This window comes from Trichosurus vulpecula, chromosome 4, assembly GCF_011100635.1.
Source record: "Trichosurus vulpecula isolate mTriVul1 chromosome 4, mTriVul1.pri, whole genome shotgun sequence".
NCBI classification, from domain to species: Eukaryota; Metazoa; Chordata; class Mammalia; order Diprotodontia; family Phalangeridae; genus Trichosurus; species Trichosurus vulpecula.
In genome coordinates, this window is record NC_050576.1 from 2,699,308 (window position 1) to 2,723,797 (window position 24,490).

Consider the following 24,490-nt stretch of genomic DNA (forward strand, 5'->3'; position numbering starts at 1 on the left):
AAAGTATCTGTTTTTGATTAATTCAAGTCACCTGATGCAGATGAACTTTATCCTTTGGCATTGAAAAATGCCTCTGTCAATGGTACTTGAAGATCATAGAGAATGACAGAAGGTAGCGCAATAAGTCTAAAAGAAGGTGCATGTTGTTCAAAGAAAAGGGAAGAAAACAAAGACTGCCAACTATGGGCTAGAGAGCTTGACTTCAATGCCCAGGAAAGTTCCTAGTAAGGCCACTGGGGAAATGACCGATGAACATCGAGACCTGGACTGCTAAGAGCCAGCAGGGCTTCACACAGGACAACCCATGCCAGACCAATCTCATTTCCTCTTCTGATGGGATCACTCAATTAGTGGATGACAGGAATGCTATGGTCAGAGGTCACCTTGCATTCGATAAACTATTTCATGCCCTTCTTGTGCAGAATATAGAAAGATGTGGAATAGCAGACAGTCCAGTAAGATGGACTCAGAGCTGGCTGGCTGGCCAAACTCTAAGAGTAGTTTTATTAATATGTGTTAAATTTCAATATGGTAAGAAATATCTAGTCAACCGCCCCAGGAATCCGTGCGTGGTCGTGAGCTAACATTTTATTATTAATCACCAAGGTTGGAGGCTTCCTGCCAAAACGACTGCACGACAGGAGTCATGCCAAATGACTCCCGCATACCTATCCCAGCAAATTCTTGAAGACTGCACCAGAGGCAGCTAGGGGGCACCACTGTGCAGAGCAGTGGGTCTGGAGTCAGGAAGTCCTGAGTTCAAATATAGTCTCAGACACATAGCAGCTGTGTGACCCTGGGCAAGTCATTTCATTGCTGTTTGCCTCAGTTTTCTCATCTGTAAAATGAGGCTAATTATAGTATCTACCTCCCTAGGTGGTTGGGAGGATCAAATGAAACACTGCATGTAAAAGGCACTTGGCACAATCCCTGGCACACAGTAGGACCTGCAGCCATACTTATTCCCTTCTCCTTCTCGCACCAGACCAAAAACAAATCAAGAAATATGAGGTACAACAATCAAGATCTCACAAGACCTCATAGTTTCTACTAAGAATAAGAGGAAATTCTGGAATTCTACAAATAACCCTGCAAAGCTGAATTTAGTCCTATGGGGTAAAAATGGACCTTTCATAAATGTACCTTTCTAGGTCTCCTCTTCGGCTGTCGTTGTTCCTTACCAAAGGAATTAAAAATGACTAGAAAGGTAAATGTCTTTAAGTAACTGGAAGAGCTGTGTGATGATGGAGTGCTGGCATTTTAAAAAGAGAAGAAACAAGCATCCCTTTAGAACCTTCATGTATTCAAAGGGTAGTGAGTGAATTAAATAGAAAAGCAGAGGTCCTGGGAGCAAACTGGCTCTGTTTCTGAGAGCTAAGAGAAAAGAGGGTAAGAGAAGGAATACATTAGTATAAAAGGAAGAAGAAGGGGACAGGACTGGCTATTTCTCTTAACTGGAATGCCTGAAAAGTATATTCAAACATGGGGAAAAGGGGTGGGCATCAAATAAACCTCATTCTTACTTGAAACATACAAAAGAGGCTTAAAGTCTCACACACACACACACACACACACACACACACACACACACAGAGTTTGGTGTAGAAATACATCAAACTCAACAGAAAAACAAGGAGAGATCAGAAAGGAGTAGTGGCATTAAGAGAAAGAAAATACTAGGGAAGGAACAGTCACAAAACAAACTTTCTGATCTTAGCAGGGGAGTTAAAAATGGATACAAAAGAAAAGAACTAGAATCTAGGTAACGGTGCTTAGATGCCCTCTCAAGACAATTAGATGAACAAACTGTAGTCTATTAATGTAATAGAATATTATTGTGCCATACGAAATTATCTCAGAGCATCCTGAGTAGCATGAAATGACAACAGGAAGTGAGGAGAACCAGGAAAACACCTTATACAAAGACAACAATATTGGAAAGAAAAACACCTATGAAAGATTCAATTCTGACCAATGCAATGGCCAACCTTGTCTCCAGGAAGTCTATGATGAAACATGTTACCCATCTTTTGATCCAGAAGAGATGGTCACAAGGTACAAAAATAGCCATTTCTTTATATGTATTTATACAGTCACCGGGTGGCCATGGGGAACCATTGGGCAGATACATGTTGCTTGACTATGCTTATTAGTCACAAAGGATTTTTTCCTTTATTTCGTTGGTTAATTGGAAAAGGCAGTGATGAACAAAAAAAGAATGCTATGCAACACTCTTTTACAATGCACAGAACAGAAGGAAGTTCAGATGGAAGCACAGACAAGTAAAAGAGTTTTGAACTTATTAATATTCTTTTTAAAAAAACATGGAGATTCAGTTTCATGTAGGATCTTTTTATGCTCCCCAAATTTTTAGATCACACAAAGCTGAGAGGAATAGCAAACACAGTAGTTAACAGAGATAGGAACCAAAGCTATCTTGACAGGTAAGAGCACTGAGCCTAATGTACAATGAAATTTAATAAAGATAAATCTTACACCTGGGTACAAAAAAAATCAATTTCACAAGTACAAGATAGGCTGAATTTAAAAAAAAAAGATCTGGGGGTTCCAAGGGACTGCAAGCTTGGTATGAATCAGTAGTGTGATGTAGCAGACAAGAAAATTAAGGCACTCTTAGCTTCAGTATGAGGAGCACATCTGCTGGGAACAGAGAGGTAATACTTCATCTTTTCCCCTTCCCCCGGTCATACCGCCCCTACATGTAGTCTTCCCCTGTTAGAAAACAAGTTACCTGGGGGGCAGGGATGGCCTCTTTTAAAATCTTCCTATCTCCAGCACATAGCACAGCATCAGGTATTTAATAAGCCTTTCTCATTCATTCTTCTGTGTGTGTTAGGTTAAACAACTCTCAAATTCTGTGATTCTGCGAAGTCAATGTCTTCTCCAAAGGAGGATTTTACTAGTCTGTCTCCCTCCCCCAGTTTGGGTGCCTTCTTTCTCTATTGGGGCTTACCTTCTGTCACTATGTCAACAAATCAAATTAAGAAGCCTTTACTAAGTGTTTACTATGTGCCTGGCACAATATGTATGTGTATGTATAATTATATACATACACCTATTTACTACACACACACACACACACACACTTTTATACATCTTGTTTTCCCCATTAGAATGTGAGCTCTTTGAGGACAAAGGCTGTTTTAAGCTTTTTCTTTATATCCTTAGCACGTTAAGTGTTTATTATTATAAATTATTATTTTTTTAATTTTAATTTTTTTATTTTAAATTTTGAGTTTACAACACTTGGTTCTACATAATTTTGAGTTCCAGATTTTCTTCCCTCCCTCCCTACCTCCCTCCCCAAGACGGCATGGAATCCCATATATCTTCCATGTATAACTTCACATTGAACTAATTTACACACTAGTCAAGTTGTGGAGAAGAATTATGACCAATGGAATGAATCATGAGAAAGAAGAAACAGAACCAAAAAAAAAAACTCCAAAAACAAAAACAAAAGAGAGAAAAAAAGGGGGGTGGGAAGGTGAGCATAAAGTATGCCTCCATACTTCACAGTTCTTTCTCTGGGTGTAGACAGTATTCTCCATCGTGAATCCCTTGGAGTTGTCCTTGCACCTTTAGGTTGCTGAGAGAAGCGAAGTCTGTCAGGGTTGGTCCTCACGGAATCCATACATCTGTGGTTGTGCACAACGTTCTCCTGGCTCTGCTCCGCTCACTCAGCATTATGTCGTGTAGGTTTTTCCAGGTTGTTACGAAGTCTGTATCTTCCCCATTTCTTATGGCACAACAGTATTCCATCACCTTCATATACCACGGCTTGTTCAGCTGTTCCCCAGCTGATGGGCATCCCTTTGATTTCCAATTCTCGGCCGCCACAAAGAGAGCCGCTGTAAATATCCTCGTACGTGTGGGTCCCTTTCCCGCTTGTGTGATCTCTCTGGGATACGACCCTCTAAATTATTACTGAATTGTAAATCATTGTAAATCACAATCAGTATTGACAGCTAGCGTTCCTGTAACACTTCAAGGTTTGTGAAGAGTTTTACATTTGATTTGATCCGCACAACCCCGGGAGGTAGCGGCTATTATGATGCGCATTTTACAGATGAGGAAACTGAGGCAGCAGAGGGGAAGCGACTTGCGCAGAGTCACACAACTGGGAAGGGTCTAAGGCTAGACTTGAACTCGGGTCTTCCTGACTCCAGGTCCAGCCCTCTGCGTCATCCAGATGCCTGTGAGTATTTAATAAATGCTTATTGCTAAAGCTCATTTGGTCACACTATGGAGTCCCCAAAGAAGTTCATTGTGTGACAAGCCTGGGAAGGTGGACTGGAGCCAGACTAAAAGGGCTTCGAATGCCAAGACAAGAATCTGGAGGGTGTCCTCGGGGCCACAGTGCCCGGAGTTTCCTGATCAAGTCTGGGCTTTAAGAAGATCAATGAGGAAGCTCTGTGAGGGATGGAGGGGCAAGGGGCAAGAGGGCACTCAGCGCGACCTTGTGAGACCGCAGGCGATAGCCTGAACGAAGGCGTTGGCGAGGGAAGAGGGGGAAGTGATGGAGCGATGATGGTGTGAAGGGAGGATGCTCCCTGGCCTCCCCCCGGATCTCTTCAAAAAGCCCTTACTCTGCTTCTTCATGGGAATGTTCTCCTTTTGTGTCTTCAGGATTTTAGTCTTAGAGGAGCCCCTTCCTTCCTCAGCCGGGTTTTCTTGGATATTTCATAGACTTTCTTTACTTCTCCATCCTTAACAACAGTTGCCGACCCATAAACTCCAATTGTTTTCATCACGGTCTTTTTGCAAATGTGTATTGTCATGAGTGTTTCCAAGATGGGATGAGTAGGTATCTCCTGAAATGCTATTTCTTTTAGTCTTTTGACGCAAAAAACCAGCTCAGCCAACTCCTTGATTTGCCTCTACAAGGAGAACCTGTGCGCCACCCTTCCATTTAGCTGAAACACATCTTCTAGCTTCAAGCTTCTATTATATCAGGAGTGTCAGGACTCATACAATTCACTTCCTCTGCTAGGATGTCCACTCATCAGTTACTGAGTAAGGATCTCAAATGTGTATGCACTTAACAAATGCCTGGAGACCCAACAATTGACTCATAGAACCAACACAGAAAAACTTTGTAGACATTTTCGTAGGGTCATCCTTGTGCTCCTCAGTCCCTTCTCTGCCATCACTAGAGAAGGCCGAGAATGTGCACAGCCAGCCTTCTCTCCGTGTCATCGGGCTTTCTCCCCCAGACCCAGTCTGGCGTCAGGACAATACTCAGAGCCTCGGACGACCCAGTGGCACCTCCACGCCATTGTGAAACCCACATCTGACTTAACAGAAGAGGACATAGTGTAACAGGGTCAAATATAAAGTTGTATGATATAAAGTCAAAAATTATGCGCACAAGTTCAAGACAGGGTGGAATGGTGGTGTTAGCGTACTGCAGGCTCGCCAAGAGATCAGTTAGGGACATCTTTAGATGCACAACAAGGGGCTAATAGTCCACCTGGCACCCCAGCCTGCTCAGACAGCGCCTGCTGGGAATCTGGCTGCTAACAGGGGAAGGCAGATGAGGGGTAGGCTGGAATGTGTCTTCAGAGGGCACTGTAAGGGCAGTAGTATGTCTTGGAAGGTCATTGAGAAGCTGTGGTAATCCAGAGGGATACTGAGGGGGCTTCCAAACCATACCAAACTAGGATGAGTTTTGGAGCTTCCTGGAGAACTCTTTGGGCAAACATGATTATTGTCTTCAGATATGTGAACAGCTGCCATGTGGAGGAGGAGTTATAAAACTTTGTCGAATTTTATGAAGAAGTTTGAAACTTCTGAGGGCTAAAAAGAGCACTTTCAGACAGTCTGTAGCTTCCATTTTCCACAAAATCTGTATTTCCCGTTAGCGCAAACAAATAGTGGATCCATTTTCCCAGGGATTATGCTTACAACTCAAGATATAAAATATGATTTTAAATTAAATGAACATTTAAAAGAAATATTAAATCAAAAATGGAGTGATTACAACATAAAGTCTAAATAACTATCCTTACATTCAAAACCAGCCATAGGAATGAGAGAAAAATCAGATGCTCATTGAGTAGAGGCTGAAACAATACCTGTTGTCTTCTAAGGAACTGCAGTAAGCCTTTAATAAGGGCGTGTTACACTTCTTCAGCATTGCCTATTAAATAAAAATGTTAAGATTACAATGCATAAATATTAGTAATAAATCAAGAACGAGCTACCATTATCTTAGCACAGATCCAATTCTTCCTTCGCATTTGGGGAGGGACGATCTCCTCAAAGGGTTAATAATTTCTTGTGCCCATTCTACCCAGATAGATCCCCACACACAAAGCAGCAACACTCTCAGCGAGCTAACTTTGCAAAAGCCTGTTTTTCAGCACGCCCGGTATTGTACTCGACCCTCCCCCAGTCACGGGGACCCTGTTTGAGCACGAAATAGAAACAAATTATCAAAGACTCCCCATCCCTTGTCTGCGGATTTCTTCCTCCCACCCTGCGCATCTTATTCCCTTGTATGGTGAAACAAACAGCAAAGCCTGTCGTTGGGCAGATTTTCGTGAGACAGACCTGCCCCCTTGAAGCCCAGCCAATGGGATGAAGGGGGAGGGGCCTCGCATCAGGGATAAAAGGCTGAGGGGGCGGCTCCCACCTCGTACCCCCGGTCCCGGGCTGCTCTGAGCCACGAGGGCCGTTCGCTTTCTCGGGAGAAAGTAACAAACTCCTTTCTGCTCTCGAGGCACGAAGGTCCTTGTCTTGGTTAATTTCAGTAGGGGTCTTTGTCCCTCACGCAACCAGAGCTCCAAATGACTCCTCTCCAGTCGTTTCCTAGGGGTCTGTGCTTCCTTACTTTACTGGAGCGCACGGCGTCACAGATAATGACGCAAAAGCGACGGTTGTTGTTTCTGTTGTTTCAGTTTAGGGAAACTTTGTAACGTTCACAGAAGAGGGCGGAAAGAAAAGAAAGACGTGTCTCGCCCGAGCTTCTAGCAACGTTCTTCTCTGGTCCCAGTGGCAGCTCTTCTGAAAAGGCTGTAGACCTTCCATCTGCCAAAGCTGCCACTGTAACTGTCCACGTCAGAATGCGTGTGCCCCAGGTGCGGATTCTAACCCTAAATGTGTGCTAGCCCTGTAGAAGGGAAGGGGCATTCAGGCCTGAGGCCACTTGGTATTTTACTTTCTTTACTCTGTTTCAAAGCCTTAATCACTACGGGGATATAGTGTAAGAGGAAACAACAGCTTGGCAGTCAGAGGGCCTGGGTTCAAATTGTACCTATGTCCTCTATTACTCAATCTGACAGTGGGCCCCTGACAGTGCCCATTCCTCACCTATAAAATGAGTGGGCAGGATTAAATTCTATGTGAGGCCCTTCTCAATTCTAAATCTCCTATTTAGAACAACCATGTCCCCAACTCTACTACTGAAAACCTCCCAAGAAGCTTTCCCGGACGCCTTGGCCAAAAGGCACGTTCTTTTTGCCTCGGACAGCACTCTGCAGCTCTGACGTTCGGACCCCATTCTGTTCGGCCCCTTATCTTTTTCTGTCCTTTTTGGTTCGGATCTGCGCTTCGCCTGGTCCATAGAAGTCTATGAGCAGAAACAACTCCTACTGATGGGTAATGGAAACGCATACACAATGAAGTCTTGGCGACAGGCTCACGTGTTTAGAGCGAAAACTTGAAGCCGGCTCTTGTGGACACTGAGGGCGGTTTGCTCCCCGCTACACCATCCTGCTCCATTTCCTCCTAGGCCCCCTCCTACTTGTCTGGATCCTTCTCAGTGCCTCCTTTCTGGATCTTCATCCAGCACCATGGCTGCCCACCACAGTGCAGTCCTGGGGCCTCTTCTTTTCTCCCTATCAGTTCTTAACCATTTTCAGGTCATAGCCGCCTTTGCCAGCCCAGGGAGATCTACGGACCCCTCACAGAGTCATATTTTCAAATGCACAAAACAATACATAAGGAAGGAAGCCAATTATACTGAAATAGCCACTATACCAAAACCGAATACATCTGAAATTATAAAGCCTATTAATTACATCTGAAATGATCAAAGTATTTTTTTAAGTTACCAAAGACTTCAGGTTAAGAACCCCTGCTGGACACGCCTCCTTTTGGCCATCTCCCACAGATTTAACAATCATATCTACACCAGTGGCTTACCAGATCTAATCTCAAGCCCTCATCTCTCTCCTGAGCTCATGTCGCTCAGCCTTCAGGACATCTCACATCGGATGTCCACTGGCAAGTCAAACTCCTGTCCAAAACAGAACTCGTTCTCTTTCTCCCCAATCCTTCCCTTTTCCCACCTTCCCCAGTAGTGCTGAGGGGATCTCCATCCTCCCGGTTATGCAGGCCTGAGTAACACTTTCCATCCTCAGTCCTACTGGCCCTCTGACAGTCATTTCTGCTTTCCCACCATCTCTCCCACGTGTCGCCTCTCCATTTGCATGATGCTAGTTGGGGCCATGACCACCTCTATTCCTGCCTGGCATTTTCTAGCTGGTCTCATGGCCTCCTCTGGCCACTTTTTCCCAGGGGTCACTCTCCTCTCCCCAGAGAGCTCCAGTAACTTCCTAGTAAGAGCTAACATCTCTATGTGCCCAGGGTTGTGCTAAGTGTGCCATAATCACTACTTCATTTGGTCCTCACAACAACCCTGGAAGGGAAGGGAGTTGCTGCTATTATCCCCTCATGGATAAGGAAACTAAGACAAACAAGCTAAGTGACTTGCCCAGGGTCACCCAGGGATTCCATTCAAAGCCTCTGTTTCATATTTCAGGCTCTTCATAACCTGTCCCCTTCCTACCAGCTACATCGGCCCACTTGCCTTGAACACCATGCTACATCTCCCACCTCTGTGTCTTTGTCCTGACTGCCTCCCACATCTGGGACACTCTGCCCCATCACCTCCACGCCTTCATTTCCCGTGTCCTTCAAGGACTTTCTGGGTGCCCTCAGCCATGAATGCCTTCTTCTTTCAGATTATTTTCCATTCACCCTGTATACAGCTTATATCTACCTGGCTATTAATAAGTTGTACGCTCCTTGGAACCTGGGCCTGTTTTTGCCTTTCTTCGCACCCACCGCGTTAGCTTAGCAAAGTGCCCTTATGGAGTAAACACTTGGTAAATGCTTGTTGAGTGACCAGGCACCTATGTGCCGTTCCCCTCTAACTCCCCCTCTAACACCATCAGGTCCCTGAGAGCTGAGGGCTGTGTGCATTGGGGCATTCTTCAGCATCTAGCATGATGCATTTGTACAGTTGCTTAAGATATGCTCTCTGCAGGAAGAAAGAGCTAAATGTGGGAGCTCCTCTACTTTTCCCTTCCACTTCCTTCCTGTTAGTCCTTGTCTATTTGTTTTCTGGAAGGGAAGCGCATGCTCAGACTCTCATTCCTACCATTCTCTATTAGCCTGGATTTCAGTCCAATATATATGGTAAATACCACACTATTTAGTTATCCAGCCCTACATAAATCTCTTAGATCTGTGAAATGTGGTGAATAATAACATCGGAGAACAGTACTATAAAATGGCTTTATGATTTCTGAAAATTACCTTTAAAGGATCCACAAGTTCTAGAGTATGCTTTAGGTAAATTAAATTTGTTATCTTTGATTCAGCTGCTTTAACCTATTGGGGAAAAACACAAATACAGTTGGTTCAACAATATTTAGCATGGAAGTATTTTTGCTTATCAGTACTATAAATGTTACAATATCATATTTACAAAATATTATAAATATTGTTAATTTTTCAAAAATCATTTAAAGTTACTCTAGAGAAGGTCCCCAGGGCAGTGTGGTGAGAAAAATCCTGTCTTGAAAATCTAATACTAAGAAAATTAAATCCAGGTGAACTCCCAACTATATTCTAATTTCAATTCTGAGACTTTTAAGAAAATTCCTCCACAAAGTCCTACTCCAGTGTTCTACTGCATGAAGGTGACCTCAGGAGCTAGAAGTCTATACCGAGTTCTATCAGGTTGTACAATTCTGGAATTACTGTGACCACTGTCTTGCCAGTATTCTGAGGCTACTTTCTGAGGACAAGCTGAGCTATCTACAAATAGGCTTCTGATTAGGGGGCTGGCCACTTGGTGAAGTCATCACTCATGACTTCATTCATGACCCATGAAACAGAGAAGAACACAAAATAGTCCTTAGTCCTATGCAGCTCTCTCCCACTGATGCAGCTGGGCAGAGTAGTAGAGAAAGGTGTAGACAGTTATAAAAATCAGGCTTTTGTAACCATCAGTAAAATTTAACTTAGTCGTTGGTATCATAAATGTGAGATGCATGTCCTACTATTAGAGGAACGGAATCTTATCGACCTTGACATTCTCTCTAGAAAAGATTGTTAGTTCTTATTAATTTTTAATCTATGCTGGAAAAACCCTTTATTAAATGTAATTTTTATTGTATTATTGTTAGTAAAAGAAATATTTAATATTTCTGCTTCTGTGCTTTTCTTTGTGAGGTTTTTATGCCAGAAGGCATGATCAGCTTTTGTGAGGGTCCCTTTTTATTTCTATTCAGTATTCTCCAGAGGTCTATCATATCTAACTTTTCTAAAATTCTATTCATTTCATTAATTTTTTTCTTTTTTATTTTAGAGTTAGATCTGTCTAGGTCTGAGAAGGGTAACATGAGGCCCCCACTATGAAATACTACTGTATTTCCTTCATGAACTTTTCTTTAAGAATTTAAATCCCGTGCTATTTCATGTAGAGATGTACAGTTTGATATCAATTCACTGTCTATGGTAATTTTAGCAAAGGGCAGATTCCTTATTTATCTCCTTTAATTAGGTCTGGTTTTGCTTTTGCTTTTGCAAGATTTCTGTTGTTACCCTTGCCCTTTTTTACTTCAGAAGAACAACAACAGACTCTGCTCCAACTCTTATGTCAACTCTGTGTGTCTTTCTATTTCAAGTGTGTTTCTGGTAAACAACTGACTACTGGGTTCTGGCTTCTATCTGCAATCTCCTTTCACTCTGCTGTCCTCTTCCCGTTTGTGAGTTCATCCTATTCACATTCACAGTTACAACTGCTAACTGTGTTTACTTTTTCTTCTCTTTTCCCCATCCTCTCTTTTACTTCTGACTGCTGAGTTCATTAATTTGTGCTTTCTCTTATTCTTGCCCCCCCCTTTTCCTATTGGGTTAGATGAATTTCTGTCCCCAATTGTATGTGTGTGTATTCTCCCCTCTTTTAACCGTTCAGATGAGAGTGAATTTCAAATGCTGCTTGCTCCACCCCTACAACTGTCCCTCTGCTGCACAAACTCTTCCATGCATAACTCCATTCATGAGATAAGTTTATCCCTCCTTCCTCACCTTCCCAGGGCAAATCCTCTTCCCTACCTTTCCCTTCTTTTGAGATCATGTAAAAATAACGGAATCATACCCATAATCCCTACATACATCAGACTGCCTCAAAGACTCCTCGTGATGATAAATATCTGAGGGGTTACAGGCAACACTCTGCTCTGTGTGAGAATGTAAGCAGTTTAACCTTCTTTATTCTCTTAGGATGGCTTGCTCATCTTTATGTCTCTTGAATCCTGGGTTTATACTTCCTTCTCGCCTCTGGTCTTTTCATCAGTGATGCTTGGAAGCTATCTTATTTCGCTACAAAGCCATTTTTTCCCTTGTAGGAGTACCCTCAGTTTTTCGAGGTTGGTTATTCTTGGTTATAAGCCTAGCTGTTTAGAATCCTAGCCTTAGGCTTGTGGAACATCATATTCCAAGGGTTTTCCAATTCCTTATTGCAGTAGATCACAATTCTTCTATGATCCAAACTATGGCTCCACAGTATTTTATTTATTTCCTTCTGCCTACAATTCTGTTTCCTAGACCTGGGAGCTCTTTACTTTGGCTACAGTATTCCTGAAGTTGTCACTTTGGGGTTCCTTTGAGGAGCAGGGCAGTGCACTTTTTCGATTTCTACTTTGCCCTTTGATCTAAGAGCCCTAGGCAGTTCGTTTTTTTTTTTAATTTTTTCCCCATTTCTACCCTCCCCCCCACTCCAAGATGGCGTATATTCTGGTTGCCCTGTTCCCCAGTCAGCCCTCCCTTCTGTCACCCCACTCCCCTCCTCCCCTCCCATCCCCCTTTCCCTTCCTTTCTTGTAGGGCAAGATAAATTTCTACACCACATTGCCTGTGTATCTGATTTTCTAGTTGCATGCAAAAACTTTTTGTTTGTTTTTGAACATCTGTTTTTAAAACTTTGAGTTACAAAGTCTCTCCCCTCTTCCCTTCCCACCCACCCTCCCTAAGAAGTCAAGTAATTCAACATAGGCCACATGTGTATCATTATGTCTAACCCTTCCACAATACTCATGTTGTGAAAGACTAACTATATGTTGCTCCTTCCCAACCCATCCCCCTTTATTGAATTTTCTCCCTTGACCCTGTCCCCTTTTGAAAGTGTTTGTTTTTGATTATCTCATCTCATTTTGATTATCTCATGTTGTATCCTCCCTCCCCCCCCCCCCACACTGCTATCTGCCCTGTAACCAATTACATTGCCTTCCCACCCACCCAACTCTGGTCTTTGTTCTCTTGTATTTCCCAAAACTATACGAAGGCTAACAAGCTGCCCTCCCCTCCATCATCCCCCCCTTTTTATCTTCTTCCCTCTTCTTTCCTGTGGGGTAAGATACCCAATTGAGTATGTATAGTATTCCCTCCTCAGGCCAAATTTGATGACAGCAAGATTCACTCATTCCCCCCTCACCTGCCCTCTCCCCTCCTCCCATAGAACTGCTTCCTCTTGCCACCTTTACGCCAGATAATCCACCCCATTCTATCTCTCCCTATCTCCCTCTCTCAATATATTCCTCTCTCATCCCCTAATTTGATTTTATTTCTTTTAGATATCTTCCCTTCATCTTCAACTCACCCTGTGTCCGCTCTCTTTCTCTCTTTTATATATATATATATATATATATATATATATATATATATATATATATATATATATATATATATATATACATATACACATATATATACACACATACGTATATACATACATATACATTCACTTATACACACACACACACACACACACACACACACACACATATATATATATATATATATATATATATATATATTCATATTCCCTTCAACTACCCTAATACTGAGGTCTCATGAATCATACACATCATCTTTCCATGTAGGAATGTAAACGAGAGTTCAACTTTAGTAAGTCCCTTGCAATTTCTTTTTCTTGTTCTTTTTCTTGATTACCTTTTCATGCTTCTCTTGATTCTTGTGTTTGAAAGTCAAATTTTCTATTCAGTTCTGGTCTTTTCACTGAGAAAGCTTGAAAGTCCTCTATTTTATTGAAAATCCATATTTTGCCTTGGAGCATGATACTCAGTTTTGCTGGGTAGGTGAGGCAGTTCGTTTTTAAGATTTCTTGAAATACAGTGCTCAGAACCCTTTGTTTATGGTTTTCAGGTGATTCCAATGATCTGAAATTATCTCTCTCCTCAATATGTTTTCCGGGTCAATAGTTTTTCTTATTAGATATTTTACATTTTCTTCAGTAAGGTTTGCATCTCTTTTACTAAGCTGTTAATTCACTTTTCATAACTTTCTTCCATGGTTCTCATTAGTTTCTTTTTTTTTAAACAATTTTGTAGCTTCTTTAACTCTTCTAGGTATTCTTGTTGGGCTTGTGTCCAGTCTGCATTTTTTTTGAGGTTTTGTTTGTGGGTGTTTTCAAGTTATTTTCTTCTGTGTCTTAAACTCCCTGTCACTGTATGGTCAGTTTCTTTCATTTGCTACTTTTTCTGCCCACTTGGTTCTGCACAGTTAGGGGTGAGGGGCATGGAGTGACTGGCCTGAGCTTCTGTCCCATTACATCCTTCTGCTGCTTTCATAGCTCAGTCTGGTGGCCTGGAAGTTTTCACTGCTCCTGAATTAGTGAGGACAGCTAGGTGGGACAGTAGATAGATCACTGGATTTGGAATCAGGAAGACTTCTTCATGAGTTCAATTCCAGTGTCAGACACTTACTGGCTGTGTGACCTTGGGTAAATCACTTAACCCTGTCTGCCTCATTTTTTTTACTTGCTTTTTTTCATGCTTTTTTTAGCCTGTGTTTTCTTTCACATCAGGACTAATACAGAAATATGTTTTGCATGATTGCACATGTATAACCTATATCAAATGGCCTGGTGTCTCTGGGAGAGGGGAGCAGAGGGAAAAAAATTGGAATGCAAAATTAAAAAAAATAAATGTTAAAAATTGTTTTTCCATGTAATTGGGGAAAATGAAATATCATTTTTAAAGTTATAATTAAAAGTTGCTATTTCTCATGCTGGTAGCCCCTGGGATACTAGCATGATATCTGTTTGTTAGTGTTAAGCCCCACAAGTTAATTTGGTACGATTCCCAAAAGATATGTCATTTGTCCTTGCCTCTCCTTGTGCAATTAGGGGAGTTTTTAATCTCTTCCAAGGAGACAGCGAGTCTGGTAGTTTTGATCCCCTCGCAAAGATTACAAGGGGCAGATGTGTTCCATAAAACAATTTACATTCCTTAACTGTCAGAGTAGTGGGGTTACTGGACTCGTGGGTGCTAGCCAGCTATCCTTAATGTAACCAATCATGTTGTATCCTCCCTGCCCCACCCCCACACTCCTATCTGCCCTGTAACCAATTACATTGCCTTCCCACCCACCCAACTCTGGTCTTTGTTCTCTTGTATTTCCCAAAACTATACGAAGGCTAACAAGCTGCACCTCATCTTTGACTGTCCACAGAGGCCACTGACCCAATTTACTGGTTAGGTTACCACTAGCCTAATAAGTAATGATCATGCTCAGAACCTTGTCTCTCAATTTACCTTAATTTTACAAATGATAACTCCTATCAAAAAGGAGGTAAATTCAAAATGCAGAGACAGACATTTCCAGACATGGGCTGGAATTTGGGTTTCTGAATGTTTGTAATAGGCGTTTTCTTTTTTCTTTTTTTTTAAATGCTCAACTGGGTGGGGAGAAGGCAGTAAGAAGTACAGATTAAATGCTTATAAAAAGAAGTAAATTAAAAATTCTAGAAGAAATGAAGCTTTATCAATCGTTAATAATGGATGGACACCAGCAGCCTCACTCAGTCTGTCTCTGCAGTGATAACACATTATACACAATATTCAAGGTGTCCCGAGGGATTCAACTAAATGGAGGGGTAGAGAGAGGTACCCTCATTATTGTGTTCATTTAAGCAAACTGTGTGCCCAGTTAAGTGGATTTATATACTTTACTGTCTAGTTTAAGCTAAATTAAGCCTTAGAAAATGGACAAGTGGCTTAAAAAGAATCCTGGAAAGACAACAGAATGAAGATAATATGAATAATGTGAACACAAGTGAACAAGAACATGTCCATGCTACCACTCCTCCTGCTACAATAGTTTTAAAATGTAGTATCTAATCAAGTCTGAAAGTTGGCCAAAATATCTGGAAGTATCATGAAGATTTAAAATATGCATTTCTATCCACTATCACCATCAGTTAAGGAATGACTAAACAAGCTGCGACGTATGATTGTGATAGAATACTATTGTGCTAGAAGACATGACAAGCAGGATGATTTCAGGAAAACCTGGAAAGATTTACATGAACTGATGCACAGTGAAGTGAGAAGAACCAGAATAACATTATACGCATTTTTAAATTTTATGTTATATCAAATCTCAAAAATGAAGGGGATTTTTATTTTTACAATAAAAATAAATATTACTAATGAAATGCTTATAAACAATAAGGTTGGGGATATAGAGAAGGATGGAATTTGGTTGTGTAATAAGAGACTAAAGTTGTATTTCAAATTGAGAGATACATTTCGGAAATGGCTCACTCTGAAACAAAAGAAACAAGAATTCAACTCAGCCGACTCGCCCCACACCAGAGCTCATTTAGGTCATCCTCAAGTTTTACCTGATCATACAATTCGACCTTCAGACCCAAGATAGGAGAGAAGTTTTATGTCATTTAGCAGGCAGAGTGATACAGTAAGAGATGGATGCTTACAATTCACAAGAGAAGAGAAGGTAAGAATACACGAAAAGATTGCTGAGGGACATGAATGGTGTGTATGTAGCATTTTAGATATGATCTGAGCTTCCACCTTTGATAAGAACTTCTTGTTTATGCACAGCACTTTAATGTTTCTAAAGCATTATCTTTACAGCCACCTTCTAAATAGACAGGTGTGAAAAAGGGAGCTTCTGAGAGCTTAACTCAACCATGACCATGGCTGGTGAAACATATCCTGATTCTGCCCAGCTCGCTGTCTCTCTATAAAGTCTCTCAGCATCCCCGGTAGCACACCACACACAATAAGGCACATTTGTGACTCTGTCACCACCTCCAGGGAAGTACAGAAACATATCTATTCATCCTTTTTCACTCTTCTGACTCCTATGCGTATCCTCCCCACAATTTTGCCTGGGGTTTCATCCAACAAGCCAAGTGTCTTCCTGTAAGCCCCCTGATATAAGAGGGCACTGCTGCAGCACAGAGGCTGTCTCTGCTATCCTACGCTCTCGCTAGGCAATCATACCACTTCTTTTTCCAGTAAAAAAAAAATTGTTGCATCTTTTGTAGCACTTTTGACTTATAATTAACTGCTGTTAACGTCCTTCAGTCTGCTTAGATCTATCTTGCATCTCTCTACTCCCCTGAGTTGCACCGCAATTTTGATTTAGTGTAAATGGCAGTATTCTAAAAGCTGTACCCTCTGTCATCCCTCCTCTCTCACTAATCTTCAATTGCTCCTTGTCTATTGACTGCTTCCCTATTGTCTACAAACAGGCCCGTGTCTCCCGCATCCTCAAAATTCCTCACTTGATCCATCCATCCTCAGGAACATCCCATACCTGGCCTCCCTTTCAAGGCTGAATTCCCTGAGAAGGCTGTCCACAATTGGTGCCATCCCCTTTCCTTCCTCTCACTCTCTTCTCAATTCTCTGGGGTCTGGCTTCCAACCTTATCATGATCTCTCTGAAGTTCCCAATGACCTCTTAATCACCAAATCAAATGGCCTAACTCTCTCTCTCTCACACACATCCTCCACATCCAACCTGTTGCCAAGTCTTGTGATTCTGCCTTTAGAACATCTCTCTCATACACTCCTCACCACACTGGTACAGGCCTACCCCTAGGCTTGTGTGGAGTGTCCAGAAGGACTGGCACCTCTGGTGTGATGGCTGCCAAGCCTTTTCAGAGCTGTTTTCCACCTTTGGTGTCCATCTGCCACCCAGCTCTCACCTGTGGCTCCAAGAAGCTGTAGTATTTTTTGTCAGATAGTGAGTTCTTATGCCAGAAGCTGGAGTCTTTGGGTCTATTAAACAGTAGATTTAATATTGCGTCTTGTGTACCTAAGCTACTCCATTGATCTACCACTCTATAATACCAAATAGTTTTGATGGCTGCCACTTTATAATACAGTTTTAGATCTGGTATGCCTAGGCCACCTTCTTTTGAATTTTTTTTATTAATTCCCTTGATATTTTTAACCATTTGTTCTTCCAGATAGATTTTGTTATTATTTTTTCTAACTCTATAAAATAATTTTTAGTAGTTTCATTGGTATGGCACTGAGTAAGTAAATTAATTTTCATTTTCATTATATTAGCTCAGTCTTACTCATGAACAATTGATATTTTTTACAGTTGTTTAGATCTGACTTCAGTTGTGTGAAAAGTGTTTTGTAATTATGTTTATGTAATTCCTGGGTTTGTCTTGGCAAGCAGACTCCCCAGTATTTTATGCTGTCTACAGTTATTTTAAATGGCATTTCTCTGTCTATTTTGTTTCTGGGCTTCGTTGGTAATATATGGAAATGCTGGTGATTTGTGTGGGTTTATTTTAAATCCTTCAATTTTGCTAAAGTTATTTATTTCAAGTAGTTTTTAGTTGGTATGCTATGCCACCATATCATCTGCAAAGAGTGATAGCTTTGTTTCCTCACTGCCTAGTCTAATTCCTTCAATTGCTTTTTCTTCTCTTATTGCTAAAGCAATAGTAAAATACTGAATAATAGTGGTGATAATGGGCATCCTTGTTTCATCCCTGATTTTACTGGAAAGGCTTCTAGCTTATCCCCATCACAGATAATGCTTGTTGAAGGTTTTAGATAGATACTACTTATCATTTTAAGGAAAAATCCTATTGCTTTCTATTCCTATGCTTTCTGGTATTTTTAATAGGAATGGGTGCTGTATTTTGTCAAAAGCTTCTTCAGCATCTATTGAGATAATCATATGATTTCTATTGCTTTTGTTATTGGTATGGTCAATTATGCTGATAGTTTTCCTAATATTGAGCCAGTCCTGCACTCCTGGTATAAATCCTACCAAGTCATAGTGTATTATCCTCATGATAATTTGTTGTAGTTTCTTTGCTAATATTTTATTTAAAATTTTTGCATCAATATTCATTAGAGAAATTGATCTATAATTTTCCTTCTCTGTTTTGGCTATTTTTGATTTAGGTATCAGAACCATGTTTGTGTCATAAAACGAATCTGGTAGGACTCCTTCACCTATTTTTCCAAATAGTTTATATAGTATTGAAATTAATTGTTCCTTAAATGTTTGGTAGAATTCACTTGTAAATCTATCTGGCCCTGGAGATTTTTTCTTAGGGAGCTAAGTGATGACTTCTTCAATTTCTTTTTCTAAAATGGGGTAATTTATTTTATTTCCTCTTCTGTTAAGCTGGGCAATCTATATTTTTGTAAATATTCATCTATTTCAGTTAGATTGTCAGATTTATTGGCATACAGTTGGGCAAAATAGCTACTAATTAGTGTTTTAATTTCTTCTTCATTGGTAGTGAAGTTTCAGTTTCATTTTTTGATACCGGTAATATGGTTTTCTTTTTTTTTTTTTAATCAAATCAACCAAAGGTTTATCTATTCTATTGGTTTTTCCATAAAACCAGCTCTTAGTTTTATTTATTAGTTCAATAGTTTATTTTAATTTTATTAATCTCTCCTTTGAATTTTAGCACTCTACTTTGGTGTTTAATTGGGTATTTTTAATTTGTTATTTTTCTAGCTTTTTTAATTGCATGACCACTTCATTGATCTCCTCTTTCTCTGTTTTACTCATGTAAACATTTAGAGATATGAAATTTCCCCTAAGTACTGCTTTGTCTGCATCCCATAAATTTTGGTATGTGGACTCATTTATTGCCATCCTCTTTGATGAAATTATTGACTGTTTCTGTGATTTGTTGTTTAACCCACTTATTTTTTAGAATTAGATTTTTTAGTTTCAAATTAGTTTTTAGTCTCTTTCCATGGGCCCTTATTACATGTAATTTGTATTGCATCATGATCTGATAAGGATGTGTTTAATATTTATGCCTCTCTGCATTTAACTGTGAGGTTTTTATGCCCTAATGCATGGTGAATTTTTGTGTAGGTGCTACGTACTGCTGAGAAAAAGGTATATCCCTTTCTGTCCCCATTCAGTTTTCTCCAGGGTCTATCATAACTAACTTTTGTGAAATTCTATTCACCTCCTTAACGTCTTTCTTGTTTATTTTGTGGTTGGATTTATCTAGTTCTCAGAGGTCGAGGCTGAGGTCTCCCACTAGTATAGTGCTGCTCTCTATTTCTTCTTGTAACTCACTTAACTTTTGCTCTAAGAATCTGGATGCTATACCACTTGGTGCATGTATGTTTTGAACTGCTATTATTTCATTGTCTATTGTACCTTCCTTGTCTCTTTTAATTAGATCTATTTTTGCTTTTGCTTTGTCTGAGATCAGGATTGCTACTCCTGCCTTTTTTTTTTTTTTTTACTTCAGCTGAAACATAATAGTCTGCTTCGGCCTTTTCCTTAACTCTCTGTGTGTCCCTCTGCTTCAAATGCGCTTCTTTTAAACAATATATTGTAGGACTCTGGTTTTTAATCCACTCTATTTGCTTCCGTTTATGGGAGAGTTCATCCCATTCCCATTCAGTTATGATTGATAACTGTGTATTTCCCTCCATCCTATTTTCCCCATTTATACTCTTCTCTCTCTCCTTTCACTCGGTCCCTCCTCACCAGTGTTTTGCTTCTGACTACGCCTCCCTTAGCATGCACTCCCGTCTATTATCTCTCCCCTTTTTTTGTCCTTCCCCTCCTACTTCCCTATACAGTGAGATAGATTTCTTTACTCAACTTAGTGTGTGTTATTCCCTTTTTGAGCCAAATCCAATGGCAGTAAAGGTCAAACAATGCTCACCCCTCCCTTCTTTCCCTCTGCTGTAAGAGGTCTTCCATGCCTCGTCATGTGATTATAATTTAATCCCGTTCTGCTGTAGCCAGAATGGACTTTGTTTTCTTTGAATGACTCAGCTCGCCTCGTTGAGCTTCCCTGGATGCTGGGGCTTGCTCTTCTGGGGCAGGACCAGAGCTTCCCGTGTGATGAGTCGTGGGGCTGGCTGAGGGGAGGTGTGTTAACGTGGTCTACGCTGGGGGAGGGGCCAAGTCAAGAACCAATCGGCCCTGGTCGTTCAGGCGGCGCTTCATGATGTCAAAAACTCTATAAAAGGGGAGAGGACAGCTTGAAGATCCTCCTTTCCTTTTCCGGTTGGAGCCAGAGACGCCTACAGCCGAAGCTGAGCTGCCGGTAGCAGAGCTGACTAGAGGCTAGTGGGTAATCTTCTTACCGTAGAGGGGAAGCATGTATACGATTTTGCCTTATACCATCTCGCTTCTCTGTGGCCTCCTGGTTACCCTTGTAAGGCGGACTTATTGGGCCTGGAAGCTTTTGATGAAAATATCAAAATGGGGACGCTGGTTTGTGGGCTTGTTATTGTGGAGTGTAAATACATGCTTTAGTTCTCCTGCCTTCTGCCTAGAGAATTCCTTATATCCTGCGGTTCTGGACCATTTAGGCACATATGAGATTCTCTTTGAAATCATAAATTCTGCCTTCCTAATATATCCGCCTCCTTCTTTCTCCCACTACAATTCTTTTTTTTGTCACTCCTTAATAAAATGTATTTTTATCATTACATAAAAGTCAACTTATAGCCACCCCCTGTGTCTAAGCATACTCCCTCTAACTGCTCTAATAGAGATACAATTCTTAAGAGTTACAAGTATTATCTTCCCATGCAGGGATGCAAACAGTTTAACCTTATTGAATACCACAGGGCTTTTTTTTCTTTCCTGTTTACCTTTTTATGCTTCTCTTAAGTCTTGTATTTGAAGACCAAAATTTCTGCTCAGCTCTGGTCTTTTTATCAGGAAGTTTGAAGGTCCCCTAGTTCACTGAATTTCCATCTTTTCTCCTGAAAGATTGTGCTCAATTTTGCTGTATAGTTGATTCTTGATTGCAATCCAAGCTCCTTTGCCTTCCAGAATATCATATGCCAAGCACTCTGATCTTTAATATAGAAGGCTGCTAAGTCCTGTGTAATCTTGAATGTGGCCCCTTGATGTTTAAATAGTTTCTTTCTAGCTGTTTGCAGTATTTTCTCCTTGACCTGGTAATTCTGGGATTTGGCTACAATATTCCTCGGAGTTTTCACTTTGGGATCTCTTTCAGGAAGTGATTGGTGTATTCTTTCAATGACTATTTTACCCTCTGGTTCTAGGATATCAAGGCAGTTTTCCTTGATAATTTCTTGAAAGATGCTGTCCAGGCTCTTTTTTTATCATGGCTTTCAGGTAGTCCAATAATTCTTAAATTATCTCTCCTAGACCTATTTTCTATGTCACTTCTTTTTCCAAACATTTTCTTTTTTTTTTCATTCTTTTGATTTGTTTTGACTGATTTTTTTTAATAGGTTCATTTAGTATTTTATTTGTCTCCAGTTACATGTAAAAACAATTTTCAACATTCATTTTTAAAACTTTGAATTCCAAATTTTCTCACTTCCTCCCTCTCCCCCGCACTCCCCATTGAGATGGCAAGCAATTCAATATAGGTTATACATGTGTAGCCATGCAAAACATATCCATAATAGTTATGTTGTAGCAGAAAGCACAGACAAAAAAAACTCAGGAAAAATAAAGTAAAAAACTGCTTCAGTATGTATTTGGACACCATCAGTTCTTTCCCTAAGGAGGGACAGCATTTTTCATCACAAGTCCTTCAGAGCTGTGTTTGCCTAATTCTCACTGTCTCATAGAGCCCTCAGTGTCCACTTGCCCAATTCTGATTTTTCAGGAAGTATTTTCCTCAGTTAGTTTTTATGCTTCCTTGTCCATTTGGCCAATTCTACTTTTAAAGGAGTTCTTCTCTTCAATGGATTTTTCCTCCCATTTTACAATTCTTTTTCTTTTTAAGGAATTGTTTTCTTCAGTCAAATTTTGTGCTTTCTTTTCCAAGCTATTGATTCTTTTTCATAACTCTGTTGCATAACTCTCATTTCTTTTTCCAATTTTTCTTCTAGCTCTCTTACTTGATTTTTAAAATCCTTTTCGAGCTCTTCCAAATGTACTTTTTGGGCTTAAGACCAATCCATATTCCCCTTTGAGGCTTTGAGGGCATTCTGACGTTGTTTTTCTCTTCTGAGTCTGAGTCTGGATCTTCCCTGTTGCCACAGTAGCTTTCTTTGGTCATAGTTCTTTTTTCTCCTCATTTTTAAAAGTTGAACTCTGCTCCTCCTATATAGTGTCTCCTATAGGGGACACTATATCATGCTTCTTGCATTGGGGGTGAGGGACCTGGTCACTGTCTTTCTGCACCAGGGCCTACGGGGCTGGCGGCTTGCCCACTGCTCTGGGGTGACCCAGCTTAGTCATGCCTGTTTTGCTCTGGGTTCTGGGGCTGGAGGCCTCCCAGCTGACCTGCTGTGCGACTGGCATAAGCCAGAATCAAGAGGCCTCAGTTGCTGATCTATGCTGGGGGTAAGAGTCTCCCACTAGCTTGCCCTAACACCACCTGCACTGGGCTGCACTCCTTTTTTACCTAAGTGAGACAGATCTTTCCTGAAGTCCTTCTAAGTTATCTCAAACTAGAAAGTTGTTTCACTTGTCTTTTTGTAGGTTCTGTGGATCTAGGATCCGTCTAGGGGCTTGATTTAATGCTGTTTCCAAGGGAAACTGGGGAGAGTTCAGGCAACTTCCTGGTTTCCCTCTATCATGGAGGCTCTGCCATCCCCCTCCCCACCTCCACTTCTTAACTCACACATTACTGAATAAAGTTAAAGAAAATCACACAACCAAGAAAATTGGGTCAGAAAACTCCTCCTGCCACTTCTTCTAAACATCCTTTTCTAAAAGCTAATTGGTATTAATCAGCTATGTGAAAAGAGTGGTAATAAGTAGCAGTCAACATTGGGAAGACCCCTGAGCCCAATAGCACTAGAAAAGCTACCCCAACCTGTCAGATTACATTAGAACCTCGAGGACTTGTGGTATCCTTCTAAGAACATTTGGCCTAAACCAGAACAGAAAAGGTGAATAAGAAAGAATGAACCCCTTATCTCAGGAGGCCAAAAAAATTTAAGGAAAGCTTTAACTTGGATCCTGGTGTACTTTGTCATGTAACTCTCTAAAGCAATTTATCACGAAATGTTGTGTGAAACATAACTATGTTGGTTTCTTATTTTCTATGAGACTATAAACTCTGAGAACTTCTGCCTAATCTTGCCGGGGTCCCCTTTTCTCTCCCCACCACCCGTCCCGTGAGATATCTATAAAGCACTTAGCACAGTGTCTGGCATACAGTAGACACTCTATAAACGCTTTTTCCCCTCCCTACTTCACTCTACTCCATATCACCGTGTATGTCCCCCCATTTTCTGTCTCCTCTTTATGTCTCCCTTTCCTCTGTTAGGATGCAAGTTCTTTGAGGGCTTGCTACATCTTGCTTCCTTGTATTTGTACCCTGAGCATTAAGCATAGTACTTGGAACATGGCAAGTGTGTAAGTGCTTTGTATTCTATTCCAAGTGTAACTACCATAACTGCCTAGAGGCCTATTCACTGAATGGACCTTACCTCACTCAGAGTGAGAACCTGAAAGGGCCAGGGTCTCCCACTGCATCCTGGGCCATCTCCAGTCTTCCTGGTAAATATCAGGCCACTGGACCCAGTTGGCTCTGGAGGAGAAAGTGAGGCTGGTGACCTTGCACAGCCCTCCCTCACTCGAATCAAAGTCAACTGCGAGTCATGTCATCATCTCCCTGATGTCGTGGTCCTCTTTGGGGACAAAGGACAAACATAGCAACCATAACTGCCTAGTGCAGCATTTGGTATAAATTAGGTGCTTGGCCAAGGCTGGAAACAGGGAAAATAAGACTATCTTCTTTTCAAACTGCCTAGAGATGACCAGGAGCTAGAATTACCTTTGGATTACACAGTAGATAGTTCTGGGAATGTGACCAGAATGGCCTTTGTTTTCTTTGGGTGGCTCAGTTTATCTCATTGGGCCTTGCTGGGTGCTGGGCCTGCTGTTCCTCTTCCGGGGCAGGAAGCCCAGAGACCATGCCTGGGAGCAGAGAACTTCCT

At 41.0% G+C, this 24,490-nt stretch overlaps 1 protein-coding gene across 1 annotated transcript in view; it reads right to left on the reverse strand.

The window, feature by feature from the left end:
• The window catches only part of MSH4 (mutS homolog 4), a 103,197-nt gene that overhangs the window by 50,478 nt on the left and 28,229 nt on the right, over nt 1-24,490 (reverse strand). The window contains exons 9-10 of the mRNA XM_036754139.1: nt 9,568-9,642; nt 6,099-6,163 (exon numbers count right to left, since the gene is read on the reverse strand). Of these exons, the coding sequence (XP_036610034.1) occupies nt 6,099-6,163; nt 9,568-9,642 (140 nt within the window). The remainder of the gene's footprint in view (nt 1-6,098; nt 6,164-9,567; nt 9,643-24,490) is intronic.